Source organism: Carassius gibelio, chromosome A11 (genome assembly GCF_023724105.1).
Source record: "Carassius gibelio isolate Cgi1373 ecotype wild population from Czech Republic chromosome A11, carGib1.2-hapl.c, whole genome shotgun sequence".
Classification (NCBI taxonomy): domain Eukaryota; kingdom Metazoa; phylum Chordata; class Actinopteri; order Cypriniformes; family Cyprinidae; genus Carassius; species Carassius gibelio.
Genome location: NC_068381.1, coordinates 12772773 through 12789822, shown reverse-complemented (window position 1 = coordinate 12789822; position 17050 = coordinate 12772773). Strand labels below are relative to the sequence as shown.

The following is a 17050-nucleotide window of genomic DNA, read 5'->3' as shown; positions in this document are numbered from 1 at the left end:
TTATTATTTGTATTTTATTTTTTTATTATTATTTATATAATATATTCATTTAATATACTATTTCTTAATGCCACTCAAAGTGGCTTAAATTTATTTACACAGAATCACAATACAAAATAATTGTATAATGTATGCTCAGAATTTTGATAATGGATACGCGTGCACAGCAGACAATAAACAAGATGTGCACTGATTGTACATTTTTGTTTGTGAAATGTGTTAAATTCTCATCATTATTATTGTACGAATTCAAGTCAAACAATGGAATCTTATGTTTTCCTTTAATGATTTATTGAATTCCACAAGTGAGTCACCCCTTACTATGAACATATTTGTGCTCTCTGAACCGGCATTCCTGTTGTGTCTAACAAACACAGGTTCAGTTTCTTTCTTTATTCTCCACCTCTTTGGGGTGTTAGCCGTCTGTGTCGACTCACTGAGCATCCAAAGCATAGACGGAGTCAGATTGTGTCCAACTTCTGTAATGTTACGACCCAGAAAGCTTGGCTCTGAGGAAAAAACTTTAGTCTTTATTTTGTTGAGCTCTCCACACAGAAAACTTGATTCTCATGGGGATTCATAAACAAAGAAAAAAAAAGAGCTGCACAATATTTTCTGTTTCCCTTCAGCAGAGCATGGGTCTGCTCCACGGCAAACAAGCAATGTAAATTATCCATGGAAAACGGACTGTTCCAGTATCCCTCTCCTATCCATGCGGACATCCTCCATGTTTCACTTGAATTAAAAACATGACATTCTCGCAAATTCAAGCTAAACTCATCTCTAGGCTCTCATGAGACCCCAGTTAATCTCGTCGCCTTGAAAATGGCAATGCCAATATTGGCCGTTGATATTCTGCTATCACAAGGATTAAATCACAGCAGATGTTTTGTATATTTGAAGGAACATGTTTATCAGTTTAACTCACCAAAGGAAGCTTAGACCAAACAGATGCTCATATCAGAGTGTCTCTGAAGTATTACAGCGGATTTTCCATCAGCTCCTGCACAACAGGCCACGTTCAAAGAGGAGCATGCAGGGAAGTGTCCTTATCACCAGCCGCAGATGTATGTGATCGTATCAGATCAATTCAGCAGAGGGATCCATCTTAAGATGATACATTACTGATTTCTTTGCCAACAAAATACCTATTTGGAGGTGTAGACACATAGAGTAATTGAATTGTGTCCATTGCTGCCTAAATACAAGTAATCACCCAATTACTGTGCATTTAGACTGATCCAATTTAAGTGTAATCCAATTGAGCTGTGATTCAGACCTGCATCAAATTAAACTGTTTAGTGTGAATCCAGACATTTTTTCAAGTAAAGGAAAGTAATATTATTTTGTTCTTCCTGTCAAGTCAAGTCAAGTCAGCATTTGTCTTCCTTTAAAATGTTTTTACAAGTGCACTTGTACACTACATAATGCCATTATGTAATCAGCAGTATTTGATATTCTTTGAGGAGAAACAGAATGTGAACAAATAAATAAAATAGTTTAGAAACAGTTAGTTGTGAGTTATCCAGTTTTAGTAACAATCTATGAAGCAGTTAAGGCCGCTTCACAGTTGTCACATTCTCAGAGAAGTGTCTCAAAGTGTTCTTGTACTTTTCACAATAATGAATCCTTATTCTTTTACTTTTTTCCCCTTAATACCCTGTAGAAAATTTGTGTGCCTAAAAAAAGTCAACAACAGTGTTTAGAAAACTCATATTTCCAAGCTCACTGAACTGCTGTAGCCAGTTATCTTAAGAATTCTTCTTCCTGCCATCTTCAAACTATTCTCTGTTGTCTTGCATTCCACTGGCCTCAAAAATCAACACTGATCCTGCCTCGTATTTTAATCAGATGTATCCTTGTTTACTTGACTTTCTGTTCTTTTGCCTAAATAACCAATGACAAGGGGATATTTTCACTGTCTGTTGCAGAAAAACCAAGCCACAGCAAAAGAGTGGCATGGCTAGAAAATTCTCTTTTCACACTTCCAGCTCACATGGCTGTTAAGGAAATTTGCTAACAGTGGACGATAGGATGCTACTCAACGTTCAGCCTCAGACAGCTGGCCATGGGGGTTAATTAGGCCCTGACGTCCATGCACGGGAGAAGAGAAGAGAGGGAAAAGAGAGCACTGAGAGTAGAGAGAGGAATGTTTCAATCAGTTTAATGGACTTAAAGTAGGCGTCTGCCTCTGGCTCTTTTTTTGCAGGAAAAGTCATTTGCCTCTTCATAGTCCTCAAAGGACTCCATATGGCTACAGCCCTGACAAAACAGATTTGCTTTGAAAGCCTCACCATGAGGGTGGTGTGAGACAGTGCTGAGTATAATCTGCACTGGAAAACGGAGTGATAACAGCTTGGAGGACTGGTTTAGTCTGGCTAGCAGCTTGTCTCGGACGGACAGTCAAGTATAGAGAGCTTTTATGTCATATTTTCAGTGTAAGCACGTTGTGATGTAGCCGTACCACAAGCAATTGAAAATTGGGACAAAGTGGCGGCGAAGTGGATTTTGCATGTTCGTGTCCGAAAAGAATACTTTGCATTGGACAGCCTTGAATTGGAAGGTGAGGTGATTAGAAAGGAGTCGGCGCTGCAAGGTTTGGTTTCCATTCTCAGGTTGGTTATGTTAAACTTGTTAAAACTAATGACTCCCCAATTTCTTATACACCTGTGAAAGAGAGAGCCTGCCGACCAGCACGCGCCTAATGAAAGGAGGAATTTTGAGCTTCAGTGGTTTAAGTCGAAAAGCAATTACAGCATTGAATTAGTTTTCAAATTAAAAAGCAATTGAAAAGGCCCAGGGGTTAACTGTTTCCTGCACGGTCATCTCTCTCACTTTTACAAATAAAGAGCATTTAATCCTGTTAAAGAATAGCACTCGTTGAAAATTGAAGGCGACAGAGATGACATGCAACTCTTTTGTCTTCTTCATCCTTCCACATGTGCTTGCTCACTTTCTGGTTGTTCAAAAATTGATGTAGCCCTATCAGAAGAGGGCTTAATTGTTTTTCTTCTCCCTTCGCTCATTTCTTCCTTTTCCTCTTTCTCATGGGGCATAGTGACAGATTCTGCTCTGAAACTTAATGAACTTTGAAATAGAACTCTCAGCCACAATTAGCCCCTCATAGGTGTGTTGTCACAAAATGATGGCACTATCTCCTCACAATTACAGGGGGCCGGAGAAACCCTCAAATGCGTGAGGTCTGGCTAAGAGTGCGGTCGCCCACCTCTGACCAGCTTTCTGGGTCACTATTGCCATTAATATTAAATGACAGAAGTGACTGGAACACAGGAGAGACAGAATGACAGTAACACAAAATGACAGGGTGACATTTTGCCCACGTCGCAAGGTCGTTTATCCTCCGTTTCTCTATTTGGAGGCCCCTAATTGCTCGCTCACATTTGAGATGGTGTGAAACAAGTTCTCAGAAATCAATAAACATGTTTTGGGGTCTAAAGGCCTTATGGACCCCCACCCGCATCATACAGCACCTGACGCCTCGCTCTCACACAAACACATACGCACCCAGTTCTAAAACCCAGCATATTATATATATATAAATATATAATATACAGAGATATTTTGAATATTTAATGTTATATAAATAGAAATACATATTTAATTGAACTCATAATGCATTTAATAAAAATTATTCAATTTAATAAAATCATGTATTTTAAAATAATAACTAAAACTTTAACAAACATTTCTATAAGTTATTTAGTTTCGAGATTAACACTGCCCACACAGCTATAGCAGGACTGAGGGATAATGAAAGTGACAGAGGCAAGAAAGGCAGACAGACCCTCATTACCGAACAGATTTTGTATGGATAGCAGAATCAGAAATGAAGAGGATGAGACAGCTTAGGTGAGAAAGACCCTGGAATCGGATTTGGCGTTTGGACATTGCTCTGACACATGGAGCAGTACAAAAAAATAGAATCACTGATCAAAAAGCCACCGTTTGTGCACGTACAGTGGGGATCGAAAGTTTGGGCACCCCTTGCAGAATCTGTGAAAATATGAGTAATTTTCAAAAAATAAGAGCCCCACTGTATGTTCTTAGCAACTCGGACAAACAAGCGCAGCTGCTTTGTGACAGAAATTGTGATTATGCATGCATTAGTGTTTTGATTCACGCTTGTTTACCCCTCTTCCTCTCCAGGCACTTCGGTAATGCAGGTAACGGCCTTTGACGCAGATGACAGCACCACGGCAAACGGACTAGTGCACTATCGCATCCTGAGCCAGACGCCGCACATCCCCATTCCTAACATGTTTACCATTAACGGAGCCACGGGAGAGATCAGCACCATCGCTGCAGGCATTGACAGAGAGGTCAGTCACCTCTAGTACATGTAAAAGCAAGCATGCTTCCAAGAAGCTGCTTTCGTTTGAATTTTCTTTCAAAGAACTGTTGATCAGTGTGTAATGGGTTCGCAGTTCTCATGGGTTTGAGTATATGAGTGTGTGTGCTTACACAAACCTTCATTCCATGAAAAGTGTTTGTCTCGGCCTCCCTGTCTGTCTCCCTTCGTTAGAAAATAATTAGTTCTCAGCTATGGTGTTGTCTGAGCATACTCAGTGTGCATGGTCCCTAGTTTCCTGTGAACAACATTGTGAAGAGACATTCTTGCACTGTAACAAACAGCGCTTTAAGGATCAACTTAATGATCAGCCTGTCCTTTGAGCTGTCTGTGACCTTTTCAAGTTGAAGAGCAGTTATCTGCCCTCCCAGAACACCCCATCAGAGCAGGACAACAGTCACCGCTTCAATGGCTGAAGATGCTGAAAATGCTGCAAGAAATGCTTTACTGGACTTCGGACTGCATTGTATCTGTCCTATATAGTATTGTGGATATTTGCTTCTTTTTTTTTTCTTTTTTTTTTTTTGATTAAAATCAAATACAAACCCACGCTCTATGAAAAAGTAGGAATTGCAGAAATGAAAATGCTGTGATCATTTACTCACTCTCATGTCATTTCAAATCTGTATGAATTTCTTTCTTTCTTTCTTCTGAGGTCTAATGTGGTGGTTCTCAACCAGGGTTAAAAGTATTTAAAATAATTAGTTATTATTAATGTAGTAAAAAATGTACATTAATTTAAAGAAAATGCTGAAAATAAGCACATGAAATCAAGATATTAGTGGAAATTGTATTTATTTTTATGTTCTCTCAAATTTATTTTTATGTTTTTAGTGCAGTTCTGAATAACTTCCGGAATCAAAAAGGAATTGTGCTTAATTTATTTGATATATTAAATTAATTACCCATATTAGTTAATTAACATGATAAAAAATGTTTGAAAACAAGCAGATTTGTCACATTAAGGTGGAAATGTTGTAAATATCTTGTCATATCTTTGATTATTGTGTAGGAAAACAGGAGTAAAAAAAAATGTTTGGACCCCACTGACTTTCATTGTGGAAATAAAAAGAGCTCTTCAAACAGGTTTGGAACTTTTACGATCCTCAAAATGTATCCCGGCATCTGATTTCATTTCATACTGAAATAAAGTAGGAGCTTTATTCCCAGGATAGTGTTTATTTCTCATTCTCAGTAAAGGTATGCAAATTGGGTTTCAGCCTCCGAATCGTTTCTGGGATTTTCTAGCTTGTCCTCTGTTGCACAGCAGAGATATGTACATGCTCTCAAGTCTTGTTATACTTATTATTTCCAGCCCCACCTAGAATTAATTCAGCTAATCATTGGGGTCTTCTTAGTGTCTACTTTAGAATGCAGTTGACTTCATTTTCAATACATGCATGCACTCACATACCCACACAAGTGAACTCTATGGGTCATGGGAACAGCTTTGCCATAACTCATCTGAGTTTCAGAGCGTGACCCTTCCCACCAGACGTGTTCTCCTGCTTAACTTCTTCATTAATTCCCCTCTATATCACTCTAGTGTTCCCTCTTTCTTACACACACACACACAGTTGTGTGTTCCTCCTTAACCTCCCTCTGCTCCACTAATGAGCAGGGTCATTCAGAGGTCCATTCCTATTTATCCCAGAATGCTTAATCGGACCTGCGGGGAAGTCTTTCAGCTTCCCCTTTATCTCTCCATCCTACGAGATCCCTTGCTTTCTTGCCACAGATTCTAGTCCCATTCTCATTAGCGTCATATCATAATATTGAAACATTTTTAGATATAGTTACTGGAGACCACTCTATGTGTTCAGAAGTATTAATTGTATGACAAATAGTGCTACTGCTCAAGTATAATTGATGATGATGATTATTATCTTTATCATCATCATCATCATCAGTTGCACTTTAGTGCCGCAACTATTTGTTATTTATAATAATAATAATTTTGAACCATTAAAACAGTTGTTGTTCTAACAAATTATTGTTAGTAAATTACATATTAAAGGTTAATGGCTTGTATCAAATCACTTTTGGTGGCATTTTATTAAAATAAGCTACTTTGCAGTCATTACAGTGATTTTTCAGCTGCTTAGGGAGGTTTTGGCACTGCAGTTCTATTACAGTCTTCATCATTATTCCTTTGGCATCTTGTTTCACTCCGTATGTAAAGTTTTCTACCCGTCATGCCATGTTAGATGAAGTTTGCTGTCATCTCAAGATTCTCTATTTTCTCTCTGACAAGTTATCATAAATCTGTCCCTGGAGCAGTGACTCCTTCTAGTCCAGTGACTAAGACAGACTGGCTGAGGTGTCTACAGGAGCATGAATGTGGGTCGTGGTACCTACTGCAGGCAGGTCATCTGTCCTCCTCTCAGGACCAGAGGACGAACCTCATTAATCTAACGCCGCGATTGCGCTCTCTTCCACCTGTGCACTCCAATTAGAACTGGGACACACTTTTGTGTTTACAAAGCCACATCGCAAATGGAACATTTGGAAGATTTTCGACATCACATTCCCTGTCAGGCAAGATGTTGTTGGACGAGACTGAAAGGAATAGTTCACCCAAAAATGAAAATTCGGTCATTATTTACTCACCCTCATGTCATTCCAAACCTGTATGACTTTCTGTCTTCCGTGAAACACAAAAGGAGATGATGGAGAGTGTGTCCAAGCTTCTGTTTTCCTCTCAGTGGTAGTGGATGGTGATTTATACTAACAAGCTCCAAAAAAAAAACCATCTCCTTTCATTTTTCTTTAAAAAGGAGATAGAAAATAATACATGCTTGGAACAACATAGGTTTGGGAAAGTGACAATAGAGAGGGAGTAAATGACGATGCAGTTAGTATTCAGTGACAATAAAGACATTTAATGTTACCAAAACATAAGCAGTACAACTGTTTGATACACAACATTGATAATAATTAGAAATATTTCTTGAGAACCAAGTCAGCATACCAAGTCAGGTCGAGTGAGACTGAAGACTGAAAATTCAGCTTTGCCATCACTGGAATAAAATACTTCATTTATTTATTTTGATTAAATCAAAATAGAAAAGAGTTGTTAAACTGAAACAATATTACAGAATATTTTACTGTAGTTTTAATGAAAGCAGTCTTGGTTATCATAAGAGACTTCTTTCAGAAACAAAATTACAGTAACTTTTGAATGACAGTGTATGAAAAAGTCCCTCGTGTTCATCTTTGAAGAGGTGATGTGGTGGTTTTTACAGCCATTTCATGAGAAACTCAAGCTCCACATTGGGGAAATGGTAGGGCAAAAACTTTTTCAAAGAAAATTGAGTTAATTGGAATGAGGCATTGCTTTTTATCCACTTAGTGTGTAGATTGGTGGGCTTGTATGAATATGCTCCTCCTGAACTTTCAGTGTTTTACCCAGCGGGGGCCACATGGGATACAGGCAGCTGTCTACACACATATACTCATCCTAACATTTGCCTCTCTGCATTCCCATCTGTCTCTTTCACATACACATTTTCTCATCAGGAGCATAATCCTCCTTCATCAGTACCTGTCATCTAATTGGAATATTTATGCAGTAATTAGTGGGTTGAAGAAGCCTGGTGCAGTTGCTTGCAGTGGTGGGAGTTCACATTCACTTGATGTCGCACACATTTGATCAGGTCTGAATACCAATTACCCTCTCACACGGAGACCCCATCACCTTCACACACCTCTTAACCTGCTCACCATCACCTGTCTGATTACAGCAGCTAACAAGCAGCCCCTCTCCCCGTTTTTTTTTTTTTTTTTGCACTGCATGCCTTTTACTGCAACTGTCATGTTGTCTTATGCCCCTCGTGCCAAAAATGTCCATTTTATGCATTTTACAACCAGCCTTTCCCATTTCCATCATTTTATTTCTTCTCTTTTCATTTTAATAGCACCACATGAATCTATAATATCATACAGGAATTAAATGGAATAGGATTTGTGTGTTTTTACGGGTTCAGGGAAGACAGATTTCTGCAGATAGAAATTAAAATGAATCATTTATTATTATTCATAAAAAAAAATGTGAACCACAAAAGAAGAAGTTTGGAAGATTGTTCATGTTCTTCATTCTATTGCAATGAAAGTGGATGGGGGCTGCAGACTGTCACGTTTCAAAATGACAAAAAGCATTCATTAAAACAAACATTGATAGTTGAATGAATATATTAAGACAGCCACAATTAGTATTGTAATTTTACTTTTGTACTGTAAAATAATACATTGTAATAAATAATTACAATATTGAGTCACTGATGAGCTGATGGATTCTAACTTCCGTTTGGATGCTCTCGTCTTCCGGGCTCCATAGAAATCCATGTTAAAGCGGGATAAAAAAAAAAAAAAAACTTAATTAATCTGAAACTTTTTCAATATAACTAAATATAAAAATGTATGCAGGGTAATAGCAATAAAATTAAGGAATTACTGTTAACTACTTGTTTTGAATAAGCAAATCTGTCCATGTCCAGTGCTATATGCCTCACATAAACGATGACAAAAGAACATGAGCATGGCTTGCTTTGCCAAGTTAAAATACTGTGTGTGAAATAATAAAATATGAAATAATATGTGCTCTTATAATTTTGTGGACAAATTCCCCCTTATCAGAAGCTATATATGACAGTTAAGCTACTGCAAAAAGCCGTTAATCGCTACACTGTAAAGTGATGAAACTATAGTACCATGTGCTTTTTAAAACCATTTTCATAGGTTTAACATTAAATTACCGACTCAGAAAATGCAGTAATTTGACTAGACACTCCAAAGACTGGAAATGTAAAGCACTGTTGCATATTATTTTTATTTATTGTTATATTTTCAAGTGCGCTATTACAATAGTAATATTTATTATAACAATTTTTATTGCAGGTTTTTTCTCTCCAGATTAGCTTTATGTAAAGAACAGAGTGAAATGTATTTGGGAAAGAGTAGGGGTCAACTGTTTTAAGTTTTATTCAGCTGTATTTACTCAACATAACATACAAGTGAAAGATTTAACACCAACATGTCAGAAATAAATAAATAAATAAACTGAATCACTCAGTATTTCCTATACCCACTGTATATAACAGTCTGATAGATCTGTCATTATTTGTCATTTTTAATTGTTAGCATCAGCCAATACATTTTTCTGTTTGACCAATAAGTGCCAGAAGCAGGACTTTTATTTTGAAATAGCAGAGAATGCCAAAAAAAAAAAAACCACTTTAAATCCAAGTGCTTATAAGTTCTGCAGTGGCAGTGCTGTATCTTTTGTCTGTGCGTGTGTGTGTGTGTGTGTGTGTGTGTGTGTGTGTGTGTGGGTGAGTGTGTGACTGTCTCTGCAGCTCTGTGAATCTGTTCGAGGCAGATTGTACAAGCTGTTGCTTTTCATTACCTGTCTCTTGTCTCTGCCAGAGGCCATGTGGTCTGTGTGTGTGTGTGTGTGTGTGTGTGTGTGTGTGTGTGTGTGTGTGTGTGTGTGTGTGTGTGTGTGTGTGTGTGTGTGTGTGTGCGCACGCTTGCCTACTTGTGTCATGTCTGGGTTAGAACGTGTCCACTCTGCCGCACCTGATTAGGAAATCGATCGGTGTGAAGTACATGTGTGTGTGTGCGAGTGCCAGTCATTCCCAGATGATCCTACGCTTCCTGTTTGTATGATACGGGGAGAATCATAACTTCTGGTTGCACTCTCTCCACTATCATCTCTTCCTCTCCTTCCCCTTATCACTTCTCCTATTCCCTTTTCTCCTGAGGGAGCGAGCGAGGTCAGGGCCTGTTGGGCTGTGAAATGCTCCTCATAGCAGTTGACTCAAGCATGTGAGAGTCTGTATGGGTGAAACTCGTCTCAGAGATGCTGCCAGTTGTCCTGAGGTGTAATTGTTTTACATTCTCTTCAGGACTGGAAATGTGTTTAAGCTCATCTCTTGGTGTCACGTTCTCCATTCCCGCAGCCAGAGCTGTATGAAAAGTGTGCAAGATTAATTACACACTGATTTGTTTCTCTAGTTCTCTGCAGAGCATAACCAGAGGAGACAGTATTGATATTTCATTATTGTGTTAATAAAGGTCAGCTGCTATTGACTTCTCATTAATTGAGCCGAACTGGGCAATATTAACGAGAAGACTCAGGTTTTAATGACTCTCAGTGTGTCCCCATTACTCTGCAGTTCTTTAAGTGCCATAAAACCATGAGAGCTCCTCTGAGGAGTCCCTGACCTGCCTCTTAAATACAGCTACATGAGGGAGAGTAAAATATGGATGGGTAGACAGAAAGATTATGAAAGAAAGACTCTGAAAGACCTGTCCAGTCATTCTGTTAATTAAAATATAAGTTGAATGAAGGTTCCCACTAAGGAAACTGGTTTCCGCACAAGCTATGCTGCCCTCAACATACTAAATCAATGCATCTTAGTAGACGTAGATTTCATACTTGCCATGATGCCTTCCTATTTTGTTATACTGTATCTGAAAGCGTTTCTATTGCCTAGTGAGCTCTCTACTTAACATCTTAACTGAAATGGATAATCATAGATGACCGATCTGTAACTCTCTACGGTGCACCCACTCCATATGTTATATAAATAATGCTTAATCTTTTTCATATTGATTGTACTTTATACACTTTTCAAAAGTATTATGTAGGGTTTTTATTATTATTATTATTATTTTTATTTTTTTATTTTTTTTTTGCTCCATGTGCCATTGGGAGTCTCCTACAATAGGTTTACATGCATGCAAGGTCAAAAAACACTTTAGTTTTTTCAAAATATATAATTTTCCAATGATTTTTTCCAAACGATTTGTTCAGATTAGTTCTAAGATTTAGTCTCTCTAAACCCGTCCTTTCCATGAGCATACTCTGCTCTGATTGGTCAGATTGCCCACTCTGTTGTGATTGATCTACCGCCTACAACGCATAACAGAAATGATTCGCCCACAGCCATAGTTCTGTATTTTGAATGCTCGATAGAAAATCTAAACATCTATTATTTATCATACTTTACAGGTTGTGATTCAGTGGAGCCAGCTGGTCCAAATAAACCGGGTAGTGAGCAATCTTTCAAGAACAAGCATTTTGTCAATCGCACATTGAACTCCCCGAGATTAGAGAAGCAGTCATCAGTAAAATGACTGGAACACAAAAACAAATGACTTGTACTGCTGTGGAACAGTGTAAAAAATAATAATTTTAACCACGTATTCTTTCCAGCCTCATCTTTTGGAAGTGAAAATAAAACAAATTTACTATAAGTCGCACTTTTTTCATAGTTTGGCTGGTCCTGCAACTTATAGTCAGGTGCGACTTATTTATCAAAATTAATGTGACATGAAACAAGAGAAATGAACTAAGAGAAAACATAACCATCTACAGCTGCGAGAGGGCGCTCTATGCTGCTCAGTGCTCCTGTAGTCTATACTGAAAACATAGAGCGCCTTCTTGCGGCTGTAGACGGTAATGTTTTCTCTTGGTTCTTGGTTCTAAATAAATGCGACTTATAGTCCAGTGAATTTGAATTTTTGAATTAATTTTATTTGATCAGGGACAATGCACAGAAAAAACATTAGTCTAAAAAAGAAGAGATGTCATGTGCCAGGTTATAGCAAAAAATGCTAATTTCCACCCGCAGTACCTGGACAGGTAGATGTTATAGGCCCTACGTACAAAAGTTCATAAAATATATACAGAATAATACATAAAATCATTACTTCACTCACATCATAAAAACACACTCCACTTCAGGAATCTATCACTCACTCACTCAGAATTTACATCGTTCATATCACAGTCAATTAAGTGCGTACAGGTTTGCTTTAATAATAGCCACTGTTTGGTCAGGCGTGTAAATGTACTATAGTTTGTGCATGAGATAATTTCGTTTAGAAGAAGATTCCAAAGGTTCGCTGCTTTATAAAAGAATGATTGTTGACCATATGTGGTTCTTCGTTTTGGAACGCTGCACTCTCATCTGACTGTCGACTGTGTGGCTCTAGAAATTCTCTCCGAATTTAATGTGACAAATTTTCTCAAAGGGGGAGCAGCGATGTTATGGATAATTTTAAATAAAGCAGAAATTTGATTATATTTAATAAGGTTTTCAAAACTCAAAGTGCGACATATATATGTTTTTTTCCTCATCATGATGTATTTTTGGACTGATGCAACTTATACTCATACCGAAAAATGAGGGCAGGTCAAGTTGTTCACGGCGCAGCTGGCCAGCATAGAACATAAGCTGCCATTATGCAAATGTATTACCCTGTGACGTGTAGCCAACACGGAAGTGTGAGTTGAATTACTGAAGACTTGTTTAGGCTGTTCAGAGTCCATTGTTTCTTTTGGGAGACAATAACTTTATTTATCATGCACTTTCAGTTTTAAAAAATTGCAGATCTTTTAAATTCACATAAAGCTACATTAAACACTTCATTCAAGGCAATATCTGAATATCTATAATAGGGGCACTTTTAAAATGTATATTCAACAAAGATGAATTTGATAAATTGTTCAAAAGTGGCAATAAAAACATTTATAATGTTAGAAAAGATTTATGTTTCATATCAGTTCTGTTTGTTTTGGATTTTCTATTCATCAAAATACCCTAAAAAAATGCATTAGGGCCACACAAAAAAAAAATGTAAGCAGTGCAACTGTTTTCAACAATGATAATAAGAAATGTTTATGGAGCAGCAAATCAGCATATTAGAACTGTTTTCAACATTAATAATAATAAAACATGTTTCTTAAACAGCACGTCAGGATTAAAATGATTTCTGAAGGATCATGTGACACTGAAGACTGCTAAACTTTCAGTTTGCCATCACAAGAATAAATAATACTTTAAAATATTTTAATATGGAAAATACTTATTTATAAATTGTAATAATGTTTCAAAATGTTACAGTATTTATTTAAATGTACTATATTTTTAGTGTTCTTTTTTGATCAAAAAAAAAAAAAAAAAAAAATATATATATATATATATATATATATATATATATATGAATGAATTTGGCTTTAGAAGGCAACATAATTATGCTGCCTATGTAGGCAGTCCTAAGCCAGAGTCAGAGAGGCTTTTCTCATGTTTAGTTATGGTTCAATTGATGTCCCATGGGCAGTCATCTGCTAAAACAAAAGGAAGCCATCAAAGTAAAACCATCAAGTTCTACAGCAAGCTGTTGCTAGGGTATTCATTGCTTCACATCATCAGCCACCTCCCTGCAAGACACCCGTCCCCCAGAACCAGTCTCAGAGGAACACTGACTTGTCCTTGACTCCCCCCACTTCCTGTCTGCAACAACAGAAGGCTTTCGGCCAACCGGATTAATACGGCGGGAACTGAAAGAGACAGAGGAGAGGCTCTGGCTCAGGCTCAGGCTCAGCTCTCTGTCTCCTCCCAGTGTGGACTAACTGGAGTCAGATTCACCCGAATGTGGACAGGAGCACAGTTTCAGATCTTTGCCCAAAGGAATGTTGGCCATCCAACAACAAACACTTTGATGTGTGTGCGCACATTTTTCTGTCCATCTGTTGCCCTCGCAACCCTTGCCTTTCAACCGTGGTTACGAACAGGCTGGTCCATGTCTGTTGATGAAGAGTTGTTTTTGCGCACTGATTATCTGTGTGTATGCGTGTGGGTGTGTGTCTTTCCATAAATAGTGAGTGACAAAGTATCAAAGCAAAACAAAGCTCACTGTAGCCTCTTGTCCTAATTAACAGAAAAGTCTGCATGCAAGCAGACAGACAGGCAGACAGACACATCCCCAGACAAACACAAAGAGCCGCCATTTCTCAAATATTCACAGTCTCAAGGTCTGTGTAAGACAGCTTTGCTCAGGCTTAGATACCAGACTTCTAGACCACTCAACTGTTCCATCACATAAAATGGATGAATAAGGTTTCTAGTCATACTTTAGGGACAACACTATCAAAGACTGTCATGGTATTACCATGGTTTCCTCAGTCTATTTTCTATGGTAATAGGTTTTCATGTTCTATGGATATGTACCATGTTTTTATGGACAGACTATTTAAGACTATTAAAACTAGTTTTAGTCCATTGAAATAAACATCTTTCCCAGAGGTTAAATTAAATATGTTGTGGTTGTCCTAAAAAAAAAAGAAAGAAAAGAAAATAAGTTGTACATAAATAAACATAATTAACTAGATTTTTAATTATTGTTTTAATTCCAAGACCACATAAAATCTGCGGTAAGTTCTGATTGACATGTGTGATGTGTGTCTTTCAGTTGATTAAAATGGGCATGTTCTGTGTTGTTTCAGAAAGTGTCTCAGTACAGCATCATAGTCCAGGCCACCGATATGGAGGGCAGCCTGAACTTCGGCCTGTCCAACACAGCCACTGCCCTCATTAGCATTACTGACATCAACGACAACCCTCCGGAGCTCGACTCTAAAACAGTGAGTACCCAGAGGATTATTTGTGTAAATAAACTATATTCCATTCAGTACTGAAAAGTGTCTTTTGGGTAATAAAAATAAGAAAAGTCTCATAGATATTACCATAGTTCCTAAGCTGATTGATTACGTTAATAACTGCAAACATTTCTGTATTACAAATTTTTTTAAATATTGTGTTTAAACATGCAAATGAGGTGGTATCTTTTTAAATATGCACTCATTTGCATACTTTCCAGAACAGAAATCTGAACACTGGATAAAGCCAGATTCAAAATTCTTTTGTTTCCGTTTGCTGACAGATAAGAGTCAAATGTTTTTACAGAGGGGAATGTTTTATTTTGGGTACCTTTTATCACTCCATAATTCAGAAAATGCTGCCAACAGCCAGAACAAAAAAATGGCACTATGTTTCTAGGAATTAAATGTTGTATAAAATTAGGCAAATGATTTATAAACAAACCCCTATGAAAGCCTTTCAAATGTAGATAGATTAAAATTAGCTGTAGACATGTTCTACTGAATTTCTACTCATTTTGAGAAAACAGCCTTTAAAGGTATGAATTGTAATTGAAATCTACAGACACAAATAGTTCAATAAAATGAACAATATAGAAAAAACATTATATGGAATATTTTCTTCCCAATAATCTGACACATTTATGACAAGCCTAATAGCTTATAAACCAGAGCATGACAAAACAGTGTTTTTGCCTGTAGTGTTTTGCCTATTAAAATGATTTTACCCAATTGTTGTATTTGTATGTGTATTAGAGTATCATTATGCTAACATCAAATTCTATATAAAACATTTGCCAGATGGTATGGCACTGCTCATGTAGAGGTGTCATGACGGTTAGGACACTGCCTTGTAAACAGCTTTTTGGAACAGAGCTATAGTCTGCCTGTTTGGACTCATCCTCTCCTCATTACCCTGATTTCTGAATTCGAACAGTGTCTTGATATTTATTTAATTCACACAATACTGTCTGACAGCTGGAGAAACTTACTGGAGCTGTGAAACAAAGAGAGATTCACTGAGAGTAATGAATTCTGGGAGGTGATGAGGGAAGAGATGGAGTGAAATAGAGGGTGTAGGGAATGAGAGAGATGTGTGATCAGGTGCACTTTCTCTCTCTCTCTCTCTTTCTCTCTCTCTTTCTCCTGTCCTAGTGCCAGTTCTGCCCCTTAGGTGACTATAGTTTCTCTTCAAGCATCTGGCTTCAAATCCCTTCTCATCCACTCTTTTTTTTCACTTTTCTCCTCCATCTCTTACATCCTCCATCTCCTGTTTTCTTTATCTCTGGATCTCTACACCTCTCTTCCCACATTTACCAGTGTTTGTTTCTGTCAGTCGTCATCTCGCTCTCTTTCCTCCTTCACTTAACCATTTATCTCTTTCCCTCAGTCCTTTTTTCTGGCTTCCGGTGTCTATCTCTCTCTCTGTTTCCATTTATTTACAGCTATCTGCCATCCCTCTTTTATCGCTCTCTCACAGCGCTCATCTCTGGTGCCCCTGCGTTCTCTCTCTCATTAAGTAATATCCCCGGGCAACAGCAATGCTGTCTGATGCTGAAGCATTCTGAATTATTTTGCACATTTTTTTTTCTACCTGGAGCAGTTATTTGAAGGCCAAACGATACTTAGTGTATCAGTATGACATCTATCATCTGGCATCAGACGGTCTTGCTTTTCATTTGAATTGGTGTCATTTTATTCTCAAATGTTGTTTTCGAGGGCTAGATGCTTGTGGACAGGTCTCTCAGCGTATGTTGAGCGTTTGGATGCTGTTATTGGTGGGCTTAAGATGCGATGAGCTAACAGAGGTATAGGCCCCCATAGTGGAAGCTTTAAGGGTGTGCAGAATCAAGGTCTAAGGTTATCCTTGGAGACACCACCCATTGGCCCTCATCTGAATATGCAGTTGAGAGTGATGTTTATTTTCACCTGAAAATTTTAAATCCGTTTGTTTGCTCTAAACCCATAAGACTTTTTTTCATTTTCTAAATATGAAGGAGAATGTGAGATTTCTGTCCCTTCATTGAAAGTCCATGCAACCAAAACCTTCACATATTAAAGAGTACAAAAAAATCATTGTAATCTATATGGTGAACAGGTTTAATTTAGGCTTTGAGTTTAATTTAGGTGTTTGTTTGTTTGTTTGTTTGCATTTATATGCACATTTTATATAAATTCATTCACATGCATAACTCAATAATGGCTCATTGAAAATATGCGCCTCTACCTACATT

The 17050-nt window shown here is 37.7% G+C and overlaps 1 protein-coding gene across 1 annotated transcript in view; it reads left to right on the top strand.

Moving 5' to 3' along the window:
- LOC128022391 (cadherin-4-like) overlaps window positions 1-17050 on the top strand; it is a 67462-nt gene that overhangs the window by 33117 nt on the left and 17295 nt on the right. The window contains exons 5-6 of the mRNA XM_052609893.1: window positions 4168-4340; window positions 14664-14801. Coding sequence (XP_052465853.1) covers window positions 4168-4340; window positions 14664-14801 — 311 coding nt within the window. The remainder of the gene's footprint in view (window positions 1-4167; window positions 4341-14663; window positions 14802-17050) is intronic.